The sequence below is a fragment of the Hyperolius riggenbachi genome, chromosome 3 (genome assembly GCF_040937935.1).
Source record: "Hyperolius riggenbachi isolate aHypRig1 chromosome 3, aHypRig1.pri, whole genome shotgun sequence".
NCBI classification, from domain to species: domain Eukaryota; kingdom Metazoa; phylum Chordata; class Amphibia; order Anura; family Hyperoliidae; genus Hyperolius; species Hyperolius riggenbachi.
Window position 1 is genome coordinate 345,229,360 of NC_090648.1, and position 19,060 is coordinate 345,248,419.

Here is a 19,060-nt window from a genome sequence, read left to right on the forward strand (position 1 = left end):
TCATCCACTTTGTATTTGAGTTTGACACCCCTGCATTAGATGTCAACAAGCTCATTGATTAGTCAATTCTGAAATGTTTCTGTATTGCATAAAATATGCAAAGAAAAACTAGCCAAAGGCAATATCTTAGGAACCCAAATAGATTACAATTCTGTCCAGCCAGTTCTTTGACCTAGACAGCTGTAAACAGTCTAGGCAGACAGCACGGCCAACCAGACCAACTCTTACTCCATGGCACTCCAGCAGAAGAAGATTGTATAGAGCATGAAGTACGCTGACCAGTCTAATATGTGCTGACCTGCCCCCACTATGGTTTCCACATCTGTAAGCAAGCATGGAGTACAGCTGATCTAATCAATTTGATCAAATATACTGGGCGGCTATAGCCTCTAACAAGCCTGCTTGTTCAACTTAAGGGGCCCATACACTGGTCGATTTAAGCCATCGATCAAGAAAATCGATTCTATCAAATCTATCGATCAATTTGCTGCCAATTTCGATCAATTTGATCTGAGAGGATGGAAAATCTAGGTCGATCTTCACCTTTAATTGATTTTGGGCAGTTTTGTGAACAAAAGCGCGATTGGGCATGTTGGAAAACCTCTCAAGCAGGCAACATACATATCAATGTATTTTTCTGTTTACAGATGTAACATTCAAGGAAAACTCTTGGCAGGATCTAAAAAAAGACAATCCAACAGGTTAAGTGACCTTGAGATGTAATAAAGGCAAGTATTGATACTTCCACCAACCCCATGAGCACTGTTGCCTCCCTCGCCATCCTACACGGTGGCTTTGTTCCTCTGTAGTAGCCCCAGGTAATAGGGCTTTAATTATGCCAGTCTGGCTGCTTTGCACAGGTAGAGGCAACAGAGTTCATGGGCCTGGAGGAAGCCCTAGGTAAGTATCAATTATTCCCTTTATCCCTTTATTCTGTCTCAGGTACTCTTTAAGTAGAACGATGAAGTGCTTCTTTTTGTGCCCAGCAAGATTTGAGCAGCAAAAAAAAAAAAAGTGTTTACTGCATTGTAACTTTACATACCTACAAACTTTGCATTCAATAATACAAGGAAACAGCTTACTTTGGAGTTTGCTCCCACTACAAACACACCAGTAACTAAATAGCAATAAATACTTAAAGGAATACTATCGATTCACATATTTTTTTCAATTGACACAGGAATTGTTTGGGAAGTGCTACTAAGTACTGGTGTATACATTTTAGTAGCAACTTCTTTGTTTACTGTTATCAAAATACATTTAAACTTTACTGACACCAAAACTGATGGCTGACTGAGCCATGAGGAGAGGGGAAATTCCCATCACACTTCATCAGTTAACTATGTGCAGCTCTGTGTGTGACAGAGAAGAGAGCTCCCAACAGCTGCAGATCCTGTGTTTCTGACTGACGTGTCTGAAGAGAGCAGAGGAAATGTAACTAATTCTCACAGCATTTCATACTGTTTTTGCTTTCAGAGTTTGATATGTTTGATATTTGCTTTCTGTAGTCTGATATGCAACTCTGGCTGTGCATTGAAGCAGACACCCCTTCTGCAATTGATTTATGCCAATATAGCTAAATCCTACCCTCAATAAATTACAGCTTTTGATATTTAACTTGAAAAGTAGGAACATGTTTACACAGCTACTTAGACATTATTTGCACACTGTCATTTTAGAACACTTGGGTATCGATAGTATTCCTTTAAGTGAAATTATTTAGCACTGGAAAACATTCAGTGACTACGGTACTTACAAATCCAGTTGTGTACACTGTGGCATTGGCGAGTCTCCCTTACCTATGTATGCAGAGAACAAGATATTTATTTATTAATTATAAATATGAGACAAGAGTTTAACAAGCAAATTTCCACCCTCCTTCGCAATGTTGTAAAATCAAATTCCTTTATTAGTCAGCCATATAAAACACAGCAATGGTTTTATTGTATGTAGGCAAGATTGGCTGCCTGAATTAGAGACATTACCATTATCAATTCTATGACATTTTCCATAATGCTTCCATAAAAGAATTCACACTATTTACAGTTCCTCAGTGGGGACTCAAAAGCTAAGTGTTCACTGTGCCTACTTCAATCCAAGGCAAATTGTAGGAAAGCCAATTAGTCAACCTATTGTTTTTATAGGGAGAACATATGAACACCATGCATTAAATTTAAAACCTAAATATACAGACATAGTGGAAGAATTCAAATTAAAAACTACAGAAGATTCAATGGTCTTTCACAAAGACGAAATTATTCTAACTCCATCAGCCCAAACCAAAGGGTGCAGGGCTGTGGAGCCGGAGTCGAAGAGTGGGAGTAATTTGGGGTACCTAGAGTTGGAGTCAGTGATTCGGATGATTTTTGTACTGACTCCACAGCCCTGAAAGGGTGCCATCTATATCACAGTTGTACCGCATGATACTGTCACTAAGAGGACTGGCTTTTGTGAAGATGTGGAGCTCCCCAACACTGATCCAAATAAAGGTTAACGAGTGATAGGAAAAGATGTTACCCCCAAAAAAGCACCACATCTTTAGAGTTAATGGGCAAGCAAGTAGTCTATCTCTGTTAAATGGATACTGTAGGGGGGGGGGGGGGATGAATTGAAGTTACTCAGGGCTTCTAATGGTCCCCTGCAGACATCCTGTGTCCACGCAGCCACTTACTGATGCTCCGGCCCAGCCTCTGGTTCACTTCTGGAATTTTAGACTTTAAAGTCTGAAAACCACTGCGCCTGCGTTGCCGTGTCCTCACTTCCCCTGATGTCACCAGGAGCGTACTGAGCAGACACAGACCATACCTGGCTTGTGCTATACACTCCTGGTGCCATCACCATAAAAAAAAAAAAAAAAAAAAAAAACTCATTTTCCCCCGACCCCCCCCCCCTACAGTATCCGTTTAAGGGGTACACGAAGTGACATGTGACATGAGATAGATGTGTATGTACAGTGCCAAGCACACTAATACAGTGGGTTGCAAAAGTAGTTGGCCCCCTTGAAGTTGTCCACATTTTGTCACATTACTGCCACAAACATGCATCAATTTTATTGGAATTCCACGTGAAATACCAATACAAAGTGGTGTACACGTGAGAAGTGGATCGAAAAATCATACATCATTCCAAACATTTTTTACAAATAACTGCAAAGTGGGGTGTGCGTAATTATTCGGCCCCTGAGTCAATACTTTGTAGAACCACCTTTTGCTGAAATTACAGCTGCCAGTCTTTTTGGGTATGTCGCTACCAGCTTTGCACATCTAGAGACTGAAATCCTTGCCCATTCTTCTTTGCAAAACAGCTCCAGCTCAGTCAGATTAGATGCAGACAGCATTTGTGAACAGCAGTTTTCAGATCTTGCCACTGATTCTTGATTGGATTTAGATCTGGACTTTGACTGGGCCATTCTAACACAGATATGTTTTGTTTTAAACCATTCCATTGTTGCCCTGGCTTTATGTTTAGGGTCATTGTCCTGCTGGAAGGTGAACCTCCGCCCCAGTCTCAAGTCTTTGCAGTCTCCGGCCTGGAACCCACTGCAAACCGCAAACGCTAAACGCAACCGCTAGCGTTTTGTCTGAGCGGTTTGCAAGCGGATTCATGCGCGTTTTTGGTCGTGTTTTGCAACATTGTATTTTTTTCCCCAGCGGGTGCCTAGCGTTTTGCGTTTTGCGTTTTTATCCTGATTGGTCCTGTGAATTATTTTTCATTTTGTTACAGTGTGCTGAACCGCAAAACGCTAGCAAAACCGCTCAGTTTAGGTTTTGCTGAGCGTTTCTGCTAGCGTTTCAATACTTTGCATTGAAGCGCTAACGCTCCCAAAATGCTGCATGTCCTGCGTTTGCGTTTCTGAGAAACGCAAACGCTCCTGTGGAAGTTGCCCCATCCATTAACATTAGCCCAGCGTTTTGGCAAACTGCTAGCGTATCGCAGTGCTGCCAAAACGCTGCCAAAAGCGCTCCTGTGGGTTCCAGCCCTCCAAGAGGTTTTCTTCCAAGTTTGCCCTGTATTTGGCTCCAACCATCTTCCCATCAACTCTGACCAGCTTCCCTGTCCCTGCTGAAGATATGCACCCCCCGAGCATGATGCTGCCACCACCATATCTGACAGTGGGGACGGTATGTTCAGAGTGATGTGCAGTGTTAGTTTTCCGTCACACATAGCGTTTTGCATTTTGGCCAAAAAGTTCCATTTTGGTCTCATCTGACCAGAGTACCTTCTTCCACATGGTTGCTGTGTCCACCACATGGCTTGTGGCAAACTGCAAACGGGACTTCTTATGCTTTCTGTTAACAATGCCTTTCTTCTTGCCACTCTTCCATAAAGGCCAACTTTGTACAGTGCATGACTAATAGTTATCCTATGGACAGATTCCCCCACCTGAGCTGTAGATCTCTGCAGCTCGTCCAGAGTCACCATGGACCTCTTGACTGCATTTCTGATCAGTGCTCTCCTTGTTCGGCCTGTGAGTTTAGGTGGATGGCCTTGTCTTGGTAGGTTTACAGTTGTGCCATACTCCTTCCATTTCTGAATAATAGCTTGAACAGTGCTCCTTGGGATGTTCAAGGCTTTGGACATTTTTGTAGCCTAAGCCTGCTTTAAATTTCTCAATAACTTGATCCCTGACCTGTCTTGGACCTGTCTTGTGTGTTCTTTGGACTTCACGGTGTTGTTGCTTCCAATATTCTCTTAGACAACCTCTGAGGCCTTCACAGAGCAGCTGTATTTGTACTGACATTAGATTACACACAGGTGCACTCTAGTCATTAGCACTCATCAGGCAATGTCTATAGGCAACTGACTGCACTCAGATCAAAGGGGGCCGAATAATTATGCACACACCACTTTGCAGTTATTTGTAAAAAATGTTTGGAATGATGTACGATTTTCGTTCCACTTCTCACGTGTACACCACTTTGTGTTGGTCTTTCATGTGGAATCCCAATAAAAATGATTCATGTTTGTGGCAGTAATATGACAAAATGTAAAAAACTTCAAGGGGGCCTAATATTTTGCAACCCACTGTAACTATGCTTTTTTTCTTTCTCTGCCTGAAAAAGTTAAATATATCAGGCATGTAAGTGGCTGACTCAGTCCTAACTCAGACAGGAAGTTACTACAGTGTGACCCTCACTGATAAGAAATTCCAACTAGAAGACACTTTTCTAGCAGAAAATGGCTTCTGAGAGCAGGAAAGAGATAAAACTAAGAAATAGTTCATAGATTTTTAGCTCTGGCATACTTCAATGAATATGTCATTGAGCAAAAACAATAAAACAGTTAAAGTAGATTTAAACAAAAAATAAAACTGTGAAAGATCTTAAAAAGTCATTTTTAGGAGAAGGAAGATAGATACATAGATACAATCGCTTATTTCATTAGTTTATTCTCACTTCGGGTGTCCTTTAACATCCTTGAAACAGAAGGAACATCAGTCCAAGTGGAACTCGAACCAAGTTCAATGCTTTTTAAGTAAAAAAAAAAAAAAAAAAAAAAAATCCCTTTACTGTAACTAGAGGGATATGGAGACTGCCATATTCATTTTGCTTTTTAACAATACCAGTTGCCCAGCTGTCCTGCTGATCCTCTGCCTCTAATACTTTTAGCCATAGACCCTGAACAAGCATGCAGCAGATCAGGCGTTTGTCAGATCTGACAAAATTAGCTATGTTTGTTTCTGGTGCTATTCAAACACTACTGCAACCACATACCGTATATACCGGCCTATAAGGCGACCGGGCGTATAAGACGACCCCCCAACTTTCCAGTTAAAATAAAGAGGTTGGGGTATATTCGCCGTATAAGACTACCCCAGTGTCAGCCGGGTGTCAGGCTGTGGTGAAATTACCTAATCGTGCAGTCTTCCTGTGAACAGGAAAGTAGATTGCGCTCTGTGTTTAAAGAAAAGACTTGCTGCAATCGTTTGTGAGCAGCCGCTCGCGCTGGTATCAGTGCGGCTTCCGGGGTCAAAGAAACGTAGATTGCGCTCTGTGTTTTAAAGAAAAGACTTACTGCAATCGTTTCTTGCGAGCAGCCGCTCGCGCTGGTATCAGTGCGGCTTCCGGGGTCACCTGACTGGTGACGTGTGCGCTCTACTGATGAGATTTCCGGGCTGTATTGTGGAGCGCACACGTCACCAGTCAGGTGACCCCAGAAGCCACACTGGTACCAGCGCGAGCGGCTGCTCGCAAGAAACGATTGCAGTAAGTATTTTCTTGAAACACAGAGCGCAATTGCAATCTACTTTTCTTTTCACAGGAAGACTGCACGATTAGGTAATTTCACCTTAGCCTGACACACGGTACCCGACACTCCAACTACCGACGCTACCTCGATACTGATACTCGGCGTATAAGACGACCCCCCACTTTGCAGAAGATTTTTAAGGGTTAAAAAGTCGTCTTATACGCCGGTATATACGGTAGATCAGCAGGGCTGCAGGCAACTGGTATTGTTTAAAAGGAAATAAATATGGCAGCCTCCATATTCTTCTCACTTCAGTTGTCCTTTAAATAATGCCTCAAAAGGTGCTCATGGTGAGAATACTTTGGTTGGCTGCAATGTCTGACATTGACAACACTGGAAAACAAACTATTGTAAGTATAAGCCTTCTGATTAGAGTGAAAATCTAAGCCAAAAACCTGACATGCTAAAATGGACTTTTAGTAAAGCAATGGGATTAGGGAGAATGCGGGGTGAAGAGGTGGCCGAGATGGAATCAAGTAACCAGAGCAACCTATACTGTGATGAATAGAGATCCTCCATGCATTGACACATAAAGCTAACATGAATTTTCAATGCAAAATGTATTATTATTTATATAGCGCCAAATCTTACGCAGCACTGTACAATATATATGGTCTTGTCACCGACTGTCCCTCAAAATTAGCTCACAATCTAATCCCTACCATTGTCATAGGTGTATGTATGTATCGTGTATGTATTGTAGTCTACAGCCAATTTAGGGGGAAGCCAATTAACTTATCTGTATGTTTTTGGAATGTGGGAGGAAATCGGAGAGCCCAGAGGAAACCCACGCAGACATGGGGAGAACATACAAACTACTTGCAGATAGTGCCCTGGCTGGGATTAGAACTGGGGACCCTGCACTGCAAGGCGAGAGCGCTAACCACTACGCCACCGTGCTGCTCTAAATTTAGCACACTTGGTAATGGAATGCAGAAATCTGGAAACACTAGCCCTTTTGGCTATCAAAAAATATTTTAAAAATGCCACTCTTATACAACTAATAGCCGATCTACCGGTATTACCTGATGTCATTTTAACAGGGGACATGAATGCTTGCAGACAGGGCTCATCACCACTCAGGTCAGACAGATCTAAACAACGTTTAGGGGTCTCACTGTATAATAAGAAAATCAAATCCAAGTCAGTTACGGTACATACTGTAAAGCATTAAGCAAAAGTTCAGCAAATGATAGAAGACATTCACAGGGCAGAATAATTGTAGTAATAGTCACAAGTACCACCAGCTGCCTTGATAAAGTGGTAAATCAGATGACCATAGGGAGACTCTACAGGCTTATTCACACAACGTGCACTGTAATACATTTGAATGCAACATAGAGAACATAATACAGAATGGACCCATCCCCTTTTCTCTAGAGCAGCATATGAGTTACCATTAACAATAATGATTAACGATATACACATTTCACTATAAAAATTCAACGCGACGCAGCTCCTAGTGTGACCAAACCTGTCCTTGTGGAGTGTGGAAAGAATTATTAAGATTTATAATTAATCACATGGTATATTTTTTATATTCTATTTATTATGTCCTTTGCAGTGGAATTCCAGTTTTCCAGAGGACAAAGGAGCAATCCGAAAGGGCAGTTTGAACCAGTTCTCCGAGGGCAGGTCTGACTTTGAGAAACGAAACTAGAAACTGACTTCAGAAGACTTCCTCCAAAGTTGACTTTCACTTTCATGGAGGACAGAGAGAAGTCAAGTAACCCCGCCCAAAAAGGAGGACTGAGTCACCTTGATATGATGCTGATTGGACATTTACCAGAAAGAACTGCCCAAAAGGAGGAATACTTTATCATATTAATTAGGGTTTAAAAGACTCTGCACACCAGGGAAACTCTCCTGCTGAGCTGAGCTGTGTTAGCTGCGGTTTCTATATGCTGGCATGTGAGAAAGTCCTCGGCTGAGTAAATAAAGATTTCTATGTTTTTGGCAAATATGGAGAAGTCTCATTGAGTAAGTTAATTTACCTTTGACAGGAGCTACCCTAAAACAGTGAGCGTAGCCACAGAGCAGTGTGGCCAGAATTACTGTTCAAAATCTTCAAAAATTAGCTAAGGGTCCAAAATTACTGGAACTCTTCCTTTTGAAACAGACCCTAATTTTCTGTAACAAGTTGAAATTGACAAGCAAAAGGCATCCAACAATTTTAAAAGAGCAGATATTATACTTTTGATTTAGGCATTGTGATTGATCCCATGGAATTTTTTTATTTTTATTTTTTTAAGTTCTGCATACATGTTGTGCATGTGCTACATGGTGCATTAAATTATGTTGATTGGTGTGCATTATACAGTATAATCTCGTTATAGTAAACTCCAAGGGACCAGGAAAGTAGTTTACTATAGCAGAAATTGTCCTAGAACTGGCCCAGCATGCCCTGGTACATTCTCTGCTGCAAAAGACCGACTCTGTCCTCCCATTGGAGGCGTACAGTACAAGTACTTGCACATTTTGTGGACAACAAGGTTTTGCTCAGGCTGCTTATTTGTACAGCACTGTATATCCAGCGCTGGTGTGGTTCCTCTTGGCTTAGAGAGATACTGTATGGGGTCGGGGGGGGGGGGGGGGGGAATGAGTTGAACTTACCCGGGGCTTCTAACAGTCCCCCGCAGACATCCTGTGCCCGCGCAGTCACTCACCGATGCTCCGGCCCCGCCTCCTGTTCACTTCTGGAATTTCAGACTGTAAAGTCTGAAAACCACTGCGCCTGCGTTGCCATGTCCTCAATCCCGCTGATGTCACAAGGAGCGTACTCCGCAGACACAGACCATACTGGGCCTGTGCAGTATGCTCCTGGTGACATCAGCTGGACCGAGGACACGGCAACGCAGGCGCAGTGGTTTTCAGACTTTAAAATCTGAAATTCCAGAAGTGAACCGGAGGCGGGGCCGGAGCATCGGGGAGTGGCTGCGCAGGCACAGGATGACTGCGGGGGACCATTAACCCTCCTGGCGGTATAAAACATTCCGCCAGGAGGGAGCGCAGCAGTTTTCTTTTTTTTTTTTTTTTTTTAAATCATGTAGCGAGCCCTTCGGCGATCTCCGATCAGGAAATCCCGTTCCAAGAACGGGATTTCCTGGAGGGCTTCCCCCGTCGCCATGGCGGGATGATGTCATTGGGAGTCCCGATCCACCCCTCTGCGCTGCCTGGCACTGATTGGCCAGGCAGCGCACGGGGTCTGGGGGGGGGGGGGGGGGCCGCGCGCCGCAACGAATAGCGGCGATCGGGCGCGGGGAGGCGGCGATCAGTGTGCTGGCGCAGCTAGCAAAGTGCTAGCTGCGTCGCTGCGTCCAGCAAAAAAAAAAAAAAAAAAAAAAAAAAGTTATGTAAATCGGCCCAGCAGGGCCTGAGCGGCACCCTCCGGCGGCTTACCCAGTGTCACACACGGGGTTACCGCTAAGGAGGTTAAAAGCCCCGGGTAAGTTAAACTCATTTTCCCCTGATCCCCTACAGTGTCCCTTTAACCTCCTTGGCGGTCTGATTCTTTCCAGATTTTAGGGTCTAAAAGCGGTGCAATTTTTTTCCACTCTTTCAGACCCTAAAACCTGAAAAAAAAAAATCATTCTGGCAGGGAGATCTGCAGCAAAAAAAAAAAAAAAAAAAAAAAAAAAAAAAAAAAAAGGTACCTTCCTGGGCTCCTGTGCTGCAGTTTTCTCTTTGCCCACAAGATGGCGCTAATATACATATAAACGAACTTCTCTATATTTCTCTAATATAGAGAAGTTCGTTTTCAATATTAGCCCCGCCCCCGATGACGTCACGCTGCCACCACCGCTCTGCTGCCACCACCACGGCTGCGCTGCTCCAACTGGCTGCCGGGTCCCCGGAAGAATAGCGGGGACATGGGGGATCCCGGCGGCCAGGGAAAGACCCCACACTGCCGGGGAGAGAGGCTGGAGTCCCGCTGCGCAGCGAGATCGCGCGCGGGACTCCACAAATTCAAGTAAAGCTCTGCAATGCCTACCCCGACCTGAGCTCGGGATCACCGCTAATAGCTTATTTTTTCTACCCCGAGCTCAGGTCGGGAAAACCGGCAAGGAGGTTAAAAATGTTATCAGGCATTAACTCAGCTGCAACCAACTGTTGTGCTTCCCACCCTTCTTTTGAGGGGTGTTATTGGTTCTACGTGGCATAGTCACACTCAGAACCAACTTTTTTTCCCTAAGAGAGCGACCGCATCCAGTACCTTATGGACACCCAGATGGAGTTGGATTTGTGAATCTCCACCTGCCTCAAGTGGCTGGTTGCACCTTCTGCAACCTACCTTTGTGAGTTCTATTTTCCTTTTACCATGCATTACTCCATTTGGTGACATATTGGCTCTATTCACAATCACACATGCAGTAAGGGCCCTTTTCCACTAGCAATCACAATCACAAATCACAAACGCCAGTGATTGCGATTGCGATTTTTCATTAATTCTGTTATGCGATTGCGATTTGCGATTTTCATTTGCATTGCATTATCATTTTAAAAATCGCTCCAGCAAGCGATTGCGATTTGCGATTAGCGATTTCCAAATCGAATCACAGTAGTGGAAAATACTTCTCATGATTTCTATGATAAAGTAACAACCCTAGCGATTTAAAAATCACTAGCGATTTGCGATTTTGCGATTCAGCAATCACAATCGCTCTAGTGGAAAAGGGCCCTAAGAGATTTTTTTACCGCTATATTACTGTCAGTGATAATTTCCGCATTTTTTCCACATTCACTAAAAATTTCCGCATGGGGGAACAATGCGTAAAAAAAATTGGGTTAACATGCATTAAAAAAAAAAAAAAAAAAAAAGTAAAAACCACCCAAAAAACATTTAAGTCCAGCAAACACAGCACTCAAGGCTCCAGACTCCATTTAGGTCAATGGGAAGTGAAATATATCACCAAGTACTTGTAGGTGATATAAAATCGGTAGGTGATATAAAAAGTCAGAAATGATGCTCCTCTTTTTCTTTGTGAATTTCGATTTTTTTTTTACGGGAATTACCAACTTTTGCGGACTTTTACCACACTTTTTACCAGGGCTGTGGAGTCTGAGTCGGAGTCGGGCAATTTTGGGTGCCTGGAGTCGGAGTCGGGAAAAAATGCACAGACTCCGACTCCTAATGAATTTGTAACTGTAATTAAAATAGAAAACATGATAAAATGTTCTATTTCTCAGATAATAGTCATTAAAAATAATGTATATATACACACTATATATACACAGTAATAGCTGTGCTTAGTCCACAAAAATGAAATAAACCAATCAAAATTAGTTACTTGTGCTGCTTCAATAAAGCAGTCCCCGTATTTTTAAGGTCAGATATACATATCTGATTGTGACTGTATATATGATGTGAACACAGGAATCTCTTATATATACTAAATAACATCTATGCTGTAAGAATAAAGCCTGATGTGTAGCTGTGTCACTAATAGAGATGGTCAACGAGATGGAAATAATTCTGCATTGATGCTGATTTATGCAAATGTATGCACTCCCTTTGCTGATGAAATCAAATAATTTGATATGTTGTTAAAATTTGGTTTGGTGACTACAAATTAAAGGGTAACTGAGACGGATGAAAAGTAAAGTTTTATACATACCTGGGGCTTCCTCCAGTCCCCTTCAGGCTAATCAGTCCCTCGCTGTCCTCCACCACCTGGATCTTCTGCTATGAGTCCTGGTAATTCAGCCAGTCAGCGCTGTCCGGCCGCATGCCGCTCCCACAGCCAGGAACATTCTGCACCTGCGCAATAGTGCTGCACAGGTGTAGTATGCTCCTGGCGGCGGAGTGTGTGCATGCACACTACGCCCGACTGGCTCAAGTACCTGGACTCATAGCAGAAGATCCAGGTAGTGGAGGAGGACAACGAGGGACTGATTATCCTGAAGGCGGCTGGAGGAAGCCCCAGGTATGTATAAAACTTTAATTTCATCTGTCTCAGGTTTACTTTGTTACACAGTAGTACTATACTCTACATATGCACTCCCCACAGAGCTGCAGGGAATCCACTGAGAATGCTGTGCACATTGAACACAGGTCTGTTTACAATCTCCTCATTCCCCTGCAGAGTACCTGCACATCATTCTTACATGTACCCACACTTACATTGCCTAGGGCCTGATAGATGTTCTTTGTTCCGGTTTGTACCTTTTACAAGTACTCTTACCATGGACTAGTTTTAGACCACATACACACATCAGACTATTGTCTTAGGAAAATGAAAGATCACAGACCAATCTTACCACCCTTCATGTAGTATGAGAGCCATACTCTACACAGTCTTATCTATGGAGCTGAACTCCACATCAGAAAAAAATCATTGCAAGATGCTGCACACACAGATGCTGTACAGACACAAAAGATCAGTATCTGCAAAAGATCTGTTCCTGCCAAAAATCCATTCCTGCAAATTGCAATGATAGTCTATGAGATCTGCAGATCATCATACACACATGATTTAACTGACATTCATCTGCAGATCAGATCCACCAGGATGGATTTTCAGATCTGCAGATGACTGCTTGATCTGCAGATGAATGTCAGTTAAATCATGTGTGTATGATGATCTGCAGATCTCATAGACTATCATTGCAATTTGCAGGAATGGATTTTTGGCAGGAACAGATCTTTTGCAGATACTGATCTTTTGTGTCTGTACAGCATCTGTGTGTGCAGCATCTTGCAAAGATTTTTTTCTGATGTGGAGTTCAGCTCCATAGAATAGGCTGTGTAGAGTATGGCTCTCATACTACATGGAATGGGGTATGATTGGTCTGTGATCTTTCACTTTCCAAAGACTATAGTCTGATGTGTGTAAGTGGCCTTAGTCTAAAGGGAATAAATATAGTAGTCTACATATCCTTCTCACTTCAGTTGTCTTGTAAAATTCCTAAGCGTTGGCAGTTAAGAGACGAATTTCATGTTACATACTTTTGATCAACAAAATTGTAATATGCAAATTAGAGGAGTCGGAGTCGAGGAGTCGGTGGAATCCTAAACTGAGGAGTCGGTGGATTTTTGGACCGACTCCACAGCCCTGCTTTTTACGCATGCGGGAAAACAATGCGTACAACTTTACGCATGCAGTAAATAACCATGTGTAAAATTTTGTGGATGTCAAGATGGTCTTATTTCAGTTGGGAATTCACCGCAAGTGTATTTCCACATGCGGAAAATGATTGTGAATAAAGTCCATTGTGTTTTTGGGCCCCCATTCTCCCTGTGCTTTTTTAAGGTGTCAAGTCACTGTTACTTTGTACTTAACTGGAACTTCTTTTAGGTCCCTCACTCTTCCCAGTCCCCTTCGTTCTGCTACTGTCTTTATCCAAAAGCTCACCCACTATAATAGTCGCGGGTTACTGAGCATACGCGGACCTGGCACACTTACTCGATAAGTGTTCCTGTAGTCGTAACATGGACAGCCCCAGCTGCTTACCTGTAGCCGTGTTTCGGCGAGTCCTCCAGGACGGCTGCTGCTGAGACATTGGATGTCTCCTCCCCACCTGGAAACACCTGAAAAACATTCTAAATTAATTGCCTGTGAGTCCATAAAGGAACTCCACCCTCCTATCAGCAGTTCATTCTGAGTACCCATTCATTAACAGTTCCTTTTTTTTTTTTTTGAAACCATGAATATTACGTTCCCCATATATATATATATACATATACATGTACCTACATATACATACAGGGGTGGGAACTCAGGCAGCCGTCCTGGAGGACTCGCCGAAACACGGCTACAGGTAAGCAGCTGGGGCTTTCTCCCATCGTCCTCCAGGACGGCTGCTGCTGAGACCAGCGAGGAATTTACCTTAGGGAGGGATGATGGCTTGTAGAACCTTTCTTCCAAAAGTTTGGTCCTGGCTCGACAGCAACTCGACTCGGTAGTACTTGATAAATGTCGTTTGATTAGCCCAGGTTGCAGCTTTACAAATCTGCTCTAAGCTTGCCCCTGATCTTTCTGCCCAAGATGTTGCTAATGATCTTGTCGAGTGTGCCGTTACTTTTGTAGGAGGTACTGTGCTAGAAGACTTGTAAGCTAAGGCAATAAGTTCTTTAACCCATCTTGCAATCGTACCCTTAGATGCCTGCAGTCCCCTACTTGCTCCTGCATAGGTGATGAATAAATGGCTAGATCTCCTCCAATCTTTAGTGCGTTCCAAGTATATTAGGATTGCCCTTCTAACGTCTAAGGTACTCCATTTCCGTTCCCTATCATTACTAGGATCTGTAGAACAGGATGGAAGAATTATCTCTTGTGACCTATGAAAAGGTGTAGAGACCTTTGGTAAATAGGCCGGATCAGGTCTAAAAACTATTTTGTCCGGGTGTACTACCATGTATGGGTCTTTAATAGATAATGATTGGATGTCACTTATTCGTCTAGCCGACGTAATAGCGACTAGAAATGCCACCTTTAACCTCCTTGCCGGTTATCCCGAGCTCAGCTCGGGGTAACCTGCGCAGGAGGATATCTCAGGCCCCGCTGGGCCGATTTGCATAATTTTTTTTCCCTACACGCAGCTAGCACTTTGCTAGCTGCGTGTAGGTCGCGATCGCCGCCGCCGAATCGCCGCTACCCGCCGCGCCGAGCCGCCCCCCCCCGCCCCAGACCCCTGCGCAGCCTGGCCAATCAGTGCCAGGCAGCGCTAAGGGGCAGATCGGAGTTCCCTCTGACGTCACGACGTCTATGACGTCGGTGACGTCATCCCGCCCGTTCGCCATGGCGACCGGGGAAGCCCTGCAGGAAATCCCGTTCTCAACGGGATTCCCTGCATACTCTGATCGGGTGGGGGATGCCGCCGCTTAGCGGCTATCATGGGCTCGCTACATGATTTAAAAAAAAAAAAAAAAGTGCGGCGCTGCCTCCTTGCCGGATTTTTTAGACCGGCAAGGAGGTTAAAGTAAGGAATTTCTGTGAAGTCTGTGCCAAAGGTTCAAACTTGTCTGACGTTAAGAAATCAAGAACTAAGGATAAGTCCCAGGGAGGTACTAACTTTCCTGGCACTGGTTGGGATCTAGCAATTGAAGTAAGAAAATTTTTAACAAAAACATTTTTAGACAACCGTCTATTTAGGAAAACAGAAAGGGCCGATACATGTACCCTTAATGAACTAATTGCTAGCCCCATATCTACACCACTTTGTAGAAACTCCAAAATAAATTTAAGGTCATTTGAGGTGACCCCATTTTTTTCTTTCCAATTTCCAAAAGCTTTCCAAATCTTTTCATATTTTTTCTTGTAGTTAACTTTCTATAATTAATCAAAGTGGTTACCACCTTTTTTTGAAAACCCCTGCCTTGTTAGGATAGTCTCTTCAGTATCCAGGCTGTTAGGTTCAACATGTGAGGATCCGGATGGAGCCTTCCTTCCTGAACTAAGAGGTCCGCCCTGCTGCCCAGGTGCCACGGACCTTTGACCACTAGCTGTTGGAGAAAAGGAAACCAGGTCCTCTTGGGCCACCAAGGACCTATAAATATCACACTGCATTCCGAAGTTTCTATTTTCCTCAAAACTCTGAGAATTAGTTTGAAGGGTGGAAATGCGTATAGGAGACCTGACGGCCATTCCACCGTTAGTGCATCTAACCGATTTTCCGGCATCGTTGGATGTAACGAACAATAATCCTTCACCTTTGCATTGTGTGGATTCGCAAATAGGTCGATGATTGGCCACCCCCATTCCTGTACTATTCCGAGAAATATCTGTTGGTTGAGCTGCCATTCTGCCTCCATCGTCATACCCCTGCTGAGGGAATCGGCCCATCTGTTCCTGACCTCCCGAATGTGTACCGCTGTAAGAGAGAGTATATTCAACTCTGCCCACGACATTATGTCCAGCGCGAGATCTCTTAGATCTTTCACCCTGGTTCCTCCCTGCTTCTTGAGGTAGGATACCGTGACACTGTTGTCTGAATATACTAGGATCTCCTTCCCTACCACATGGTCCTGGAGGTGACGTAACCCCAAATTTACTGCCATCAATTCTCTGTAATTCGATGACCTGTTCATCATTTCCTGGTCCCAGGTTCCCTGCGCCTGGTAATTTAAATAATGGGCCCCCACCCCCAAGTGCTGGCGTCCGTGTAAACCTTTGCAGGGGATTTCTGGAGCCATTGTCTCCCCTGAGACAAGTGATCCGGACAACTCCACCACTGTAGAGATAATTGGACATGGGCTGGGGGGAATGCATATGTCTAACGTTGCTTGCTTTTTGTCCCAAATTGATAGAAACCATTCCTGAACCGTCCGGGAATGGGCCTGAGCCCATTCCACCGCCGGAAACGTTGCAGCCATTAGCCCCAGGAGAGACAACGTGTCTCTTAGCGACACTCTGGTTCCTCCTGTGAATGTCTGAACCTTTTGAATTACTTTCCCTATCTTGTCCTCTGGTAAGTAAACCCCTTGCGACTCTGTGTCCCAGAGTAATCCTAGAAAGACTAGTTTTCTGGCCGGATCTAGCTGGGACTTTTCCCTGCTTACAATCCATCCTAATTTTGTCAAAGTCCTGACTGAAAAATCTAGATCCCTTTTTAAGGCTGATTCTGAGTTTGCCAGGAAAAGGAAATCGTCTAAATACGGTAGAACCCTTACATTGTGGAGGTGCAGGAAGGACATCACCTCAGCCACTATCTTTGTAAATATTCTCGGGGCGGACGAGATTCCGAACGGAAGGGCCCGATATTGGTAGTGACATACTGACTCTCCGAACCGGACTGCGAACCTGAGAAACTTCTGATACATCGGGTGAATCGGAACGTGGAGATATGCATCCTCCAGGTCTAAAGTCGCCAGAAACGCTCCTGGCCAAATCGCATTTCTGACGGAGGTAATGCTTTCCATACGGAACCTCTTCTCCACAATGTAAGGGTTCAGGGGCTTTAAGTTCAGTATCATACGGAATTTTCCCGATGGTTTTTGGATCAGAAAAACCCTCGAGTAAAATCCCCGAAAGTGATCTCTTAGAGGTACCCTTTCGATTACATTCTTCTGTAAAAGTGAAATTACCGACTCTCTTAGTGCTTGCGCCCTTAACGGATCTTTTGGAACCCCTGTCACTAGCTGGCTGGGGGGAGGACGGGATGTGAATTCGATCTTGTATCCGGAACGAATTAGGTCCCGAATGTAAGGACTGTCCGTTATTTTTTCCCAAGCCGGGAAGTAGTAACTTAGTCTCCCCCCAACCCCTTGATGGTCACTTTCCGAGCTTTGAGGGAGGGGGTTGGGGTCTATTGAACAAAAAGGAGCCTCTACCCCTACCTGAGTTATAGGTCCACCTTCTGGACTGAAAGGAGCCCCTGTTAGAAGATTCACCCCTTGAAGGATTCCTTTTGGTTGGAAAAGGTCTTTTAAGAACCTTTTTCCTTTTATCCGGGAATCTCTTTCCCTTGTCTGAGGATCTCTCTAGTACAGAATCCAGATCCTTACCGAACAATAATTGTCCCTGAAACTCCATTGCACATAAATTGTGCTTTGATGCCGAATCTCCCTCCCAGGCGTTTAGCCAAACTGCCCGCCTTGAGGAATTGACTAGGGCTGCAGCCTTAGCCGAGGACCTTAAACTTTCTGATGCTGCATCAGCCAAAAATGCCATAGATTTGGAAATGACCGGTAATGACTCCAAAAATTTTTCATGTGGGGTGCCTGCCACTAAGTGACTTTGTAGTCCTTCAATCCATCTAACCAGATTTCTGGCCAAACAAATTGATGCAATTGCAGGCTTAAAAGAAAAAGCAACTGCATCCCATGCACGTTTAAGTAAAACCTCTGCTTTCCTGTCCATGGGATCCTTCAGGGCCCCCGCATCTTCAAAGGATAAATCGGAATTTTTTGAATATTGGACCAGTGCTGCATCCAGCTTGGGACATTTAACCCAAGGCGTTTCATCATCCTCTTTAAAAAGGAAAACGCCTCTTAAAGGATCTAGGAACAAACAATCGTTTTTCCGGGTCCTTCCATTGAGATTTTATAAGTTCTTTTATTGAGTCATGTATGGGGAAGACTTTAGTCGGTTGGGCCCCCAACCCTCTATAAATATCATCACGGACAGAAGTAATTGGACTGTCCGACTTAATTTGTTCCGAATCATACACCGCTTTTAAAATTTCCTCTGTATCCTCAGCAGAGAATAAATAGCGTGCAGATTTTACCACCTTAGATTTCAGGGAACTGTCAGAATCTCTCTCTACAGCTTCACCTTCCTCCTCAGAATTCTCCGAGGAAAAATGAGCTACCCGTGGCAGAGAAAGAGGCCCCTGCTCCTGTTGACCTGACCGGACCTGGGATACTGAAGCCTGAGGAGTACCCTGAGGCACGTTCTGTGCTACAGAAATAGACTGATTGTCTGTATCTGCCGTATGGGAAGATGAGGTAGATAACAGTATACTCTGCATCTGAGACTGTTTTGGCTCTACTGCCAAAGCTGACCTGAATACAGTGAATGTGTTTGAAATTTCATCCTTTACAGATTTCATTAATTCTAATAAAGCCTGAGTAGCCTGTGAAGTCTCTGCAGTATGACTAGCCGGCTGTTTAGATTCTGCATAGCAATCCCTACATATATTTTTAGTTGCCCCTTCCTGCAGCCTAGCATTGCAAACCCGGCATTTAATCCTCTGTTTGGCTTTCTGCAAGAAAACAGAGAGAAAACAACATTCCTCAATAATAAGCTCTGACATGCAAGAGGCTCATAGAGGTTGTATGCATTTTGTTACATACCCTTGGGCTAGCACCCGATTTGCTTGGGTCTCCCGCTGGGGTATCACCGGCTGCATTATCGGAGGGCTGCGTCTGCTC

The 19,060-nt window shown here is 44.0% G+C and overlaps 1 protein-coding gene across 6 annotated transcripts in view; it reads right to left on the reverse strand.

Annotated features, from left to right (window-relative positions):
- Positions 1–19,060, reverse strand: part of CDC25C (cell division cycle 25C) — a 74,586-nt gene that overhangs the window by 28,054 nt on the left and 27,472 nt on the right. For all 6 annotated transcript variants that reach the window (XM_068277010.1, XM_068277013.1, XM_068277014.1 and 3 more), the window contains exons 3-4: positions 7,275–7,366; positions 1,757–1,799 (exon numbers count right to left, since the gene is read on the reverse strand). In XM_068277010.1, the coding sequence (XP_068133111.1) occupies positions 1,757–1,799; positions 7,275–7,366 (135 nt within the window). The remainder of the gene's footprint in view (positions 1–1,756; positions 1,800–7,274; positions 7,367–19,060) is intronic.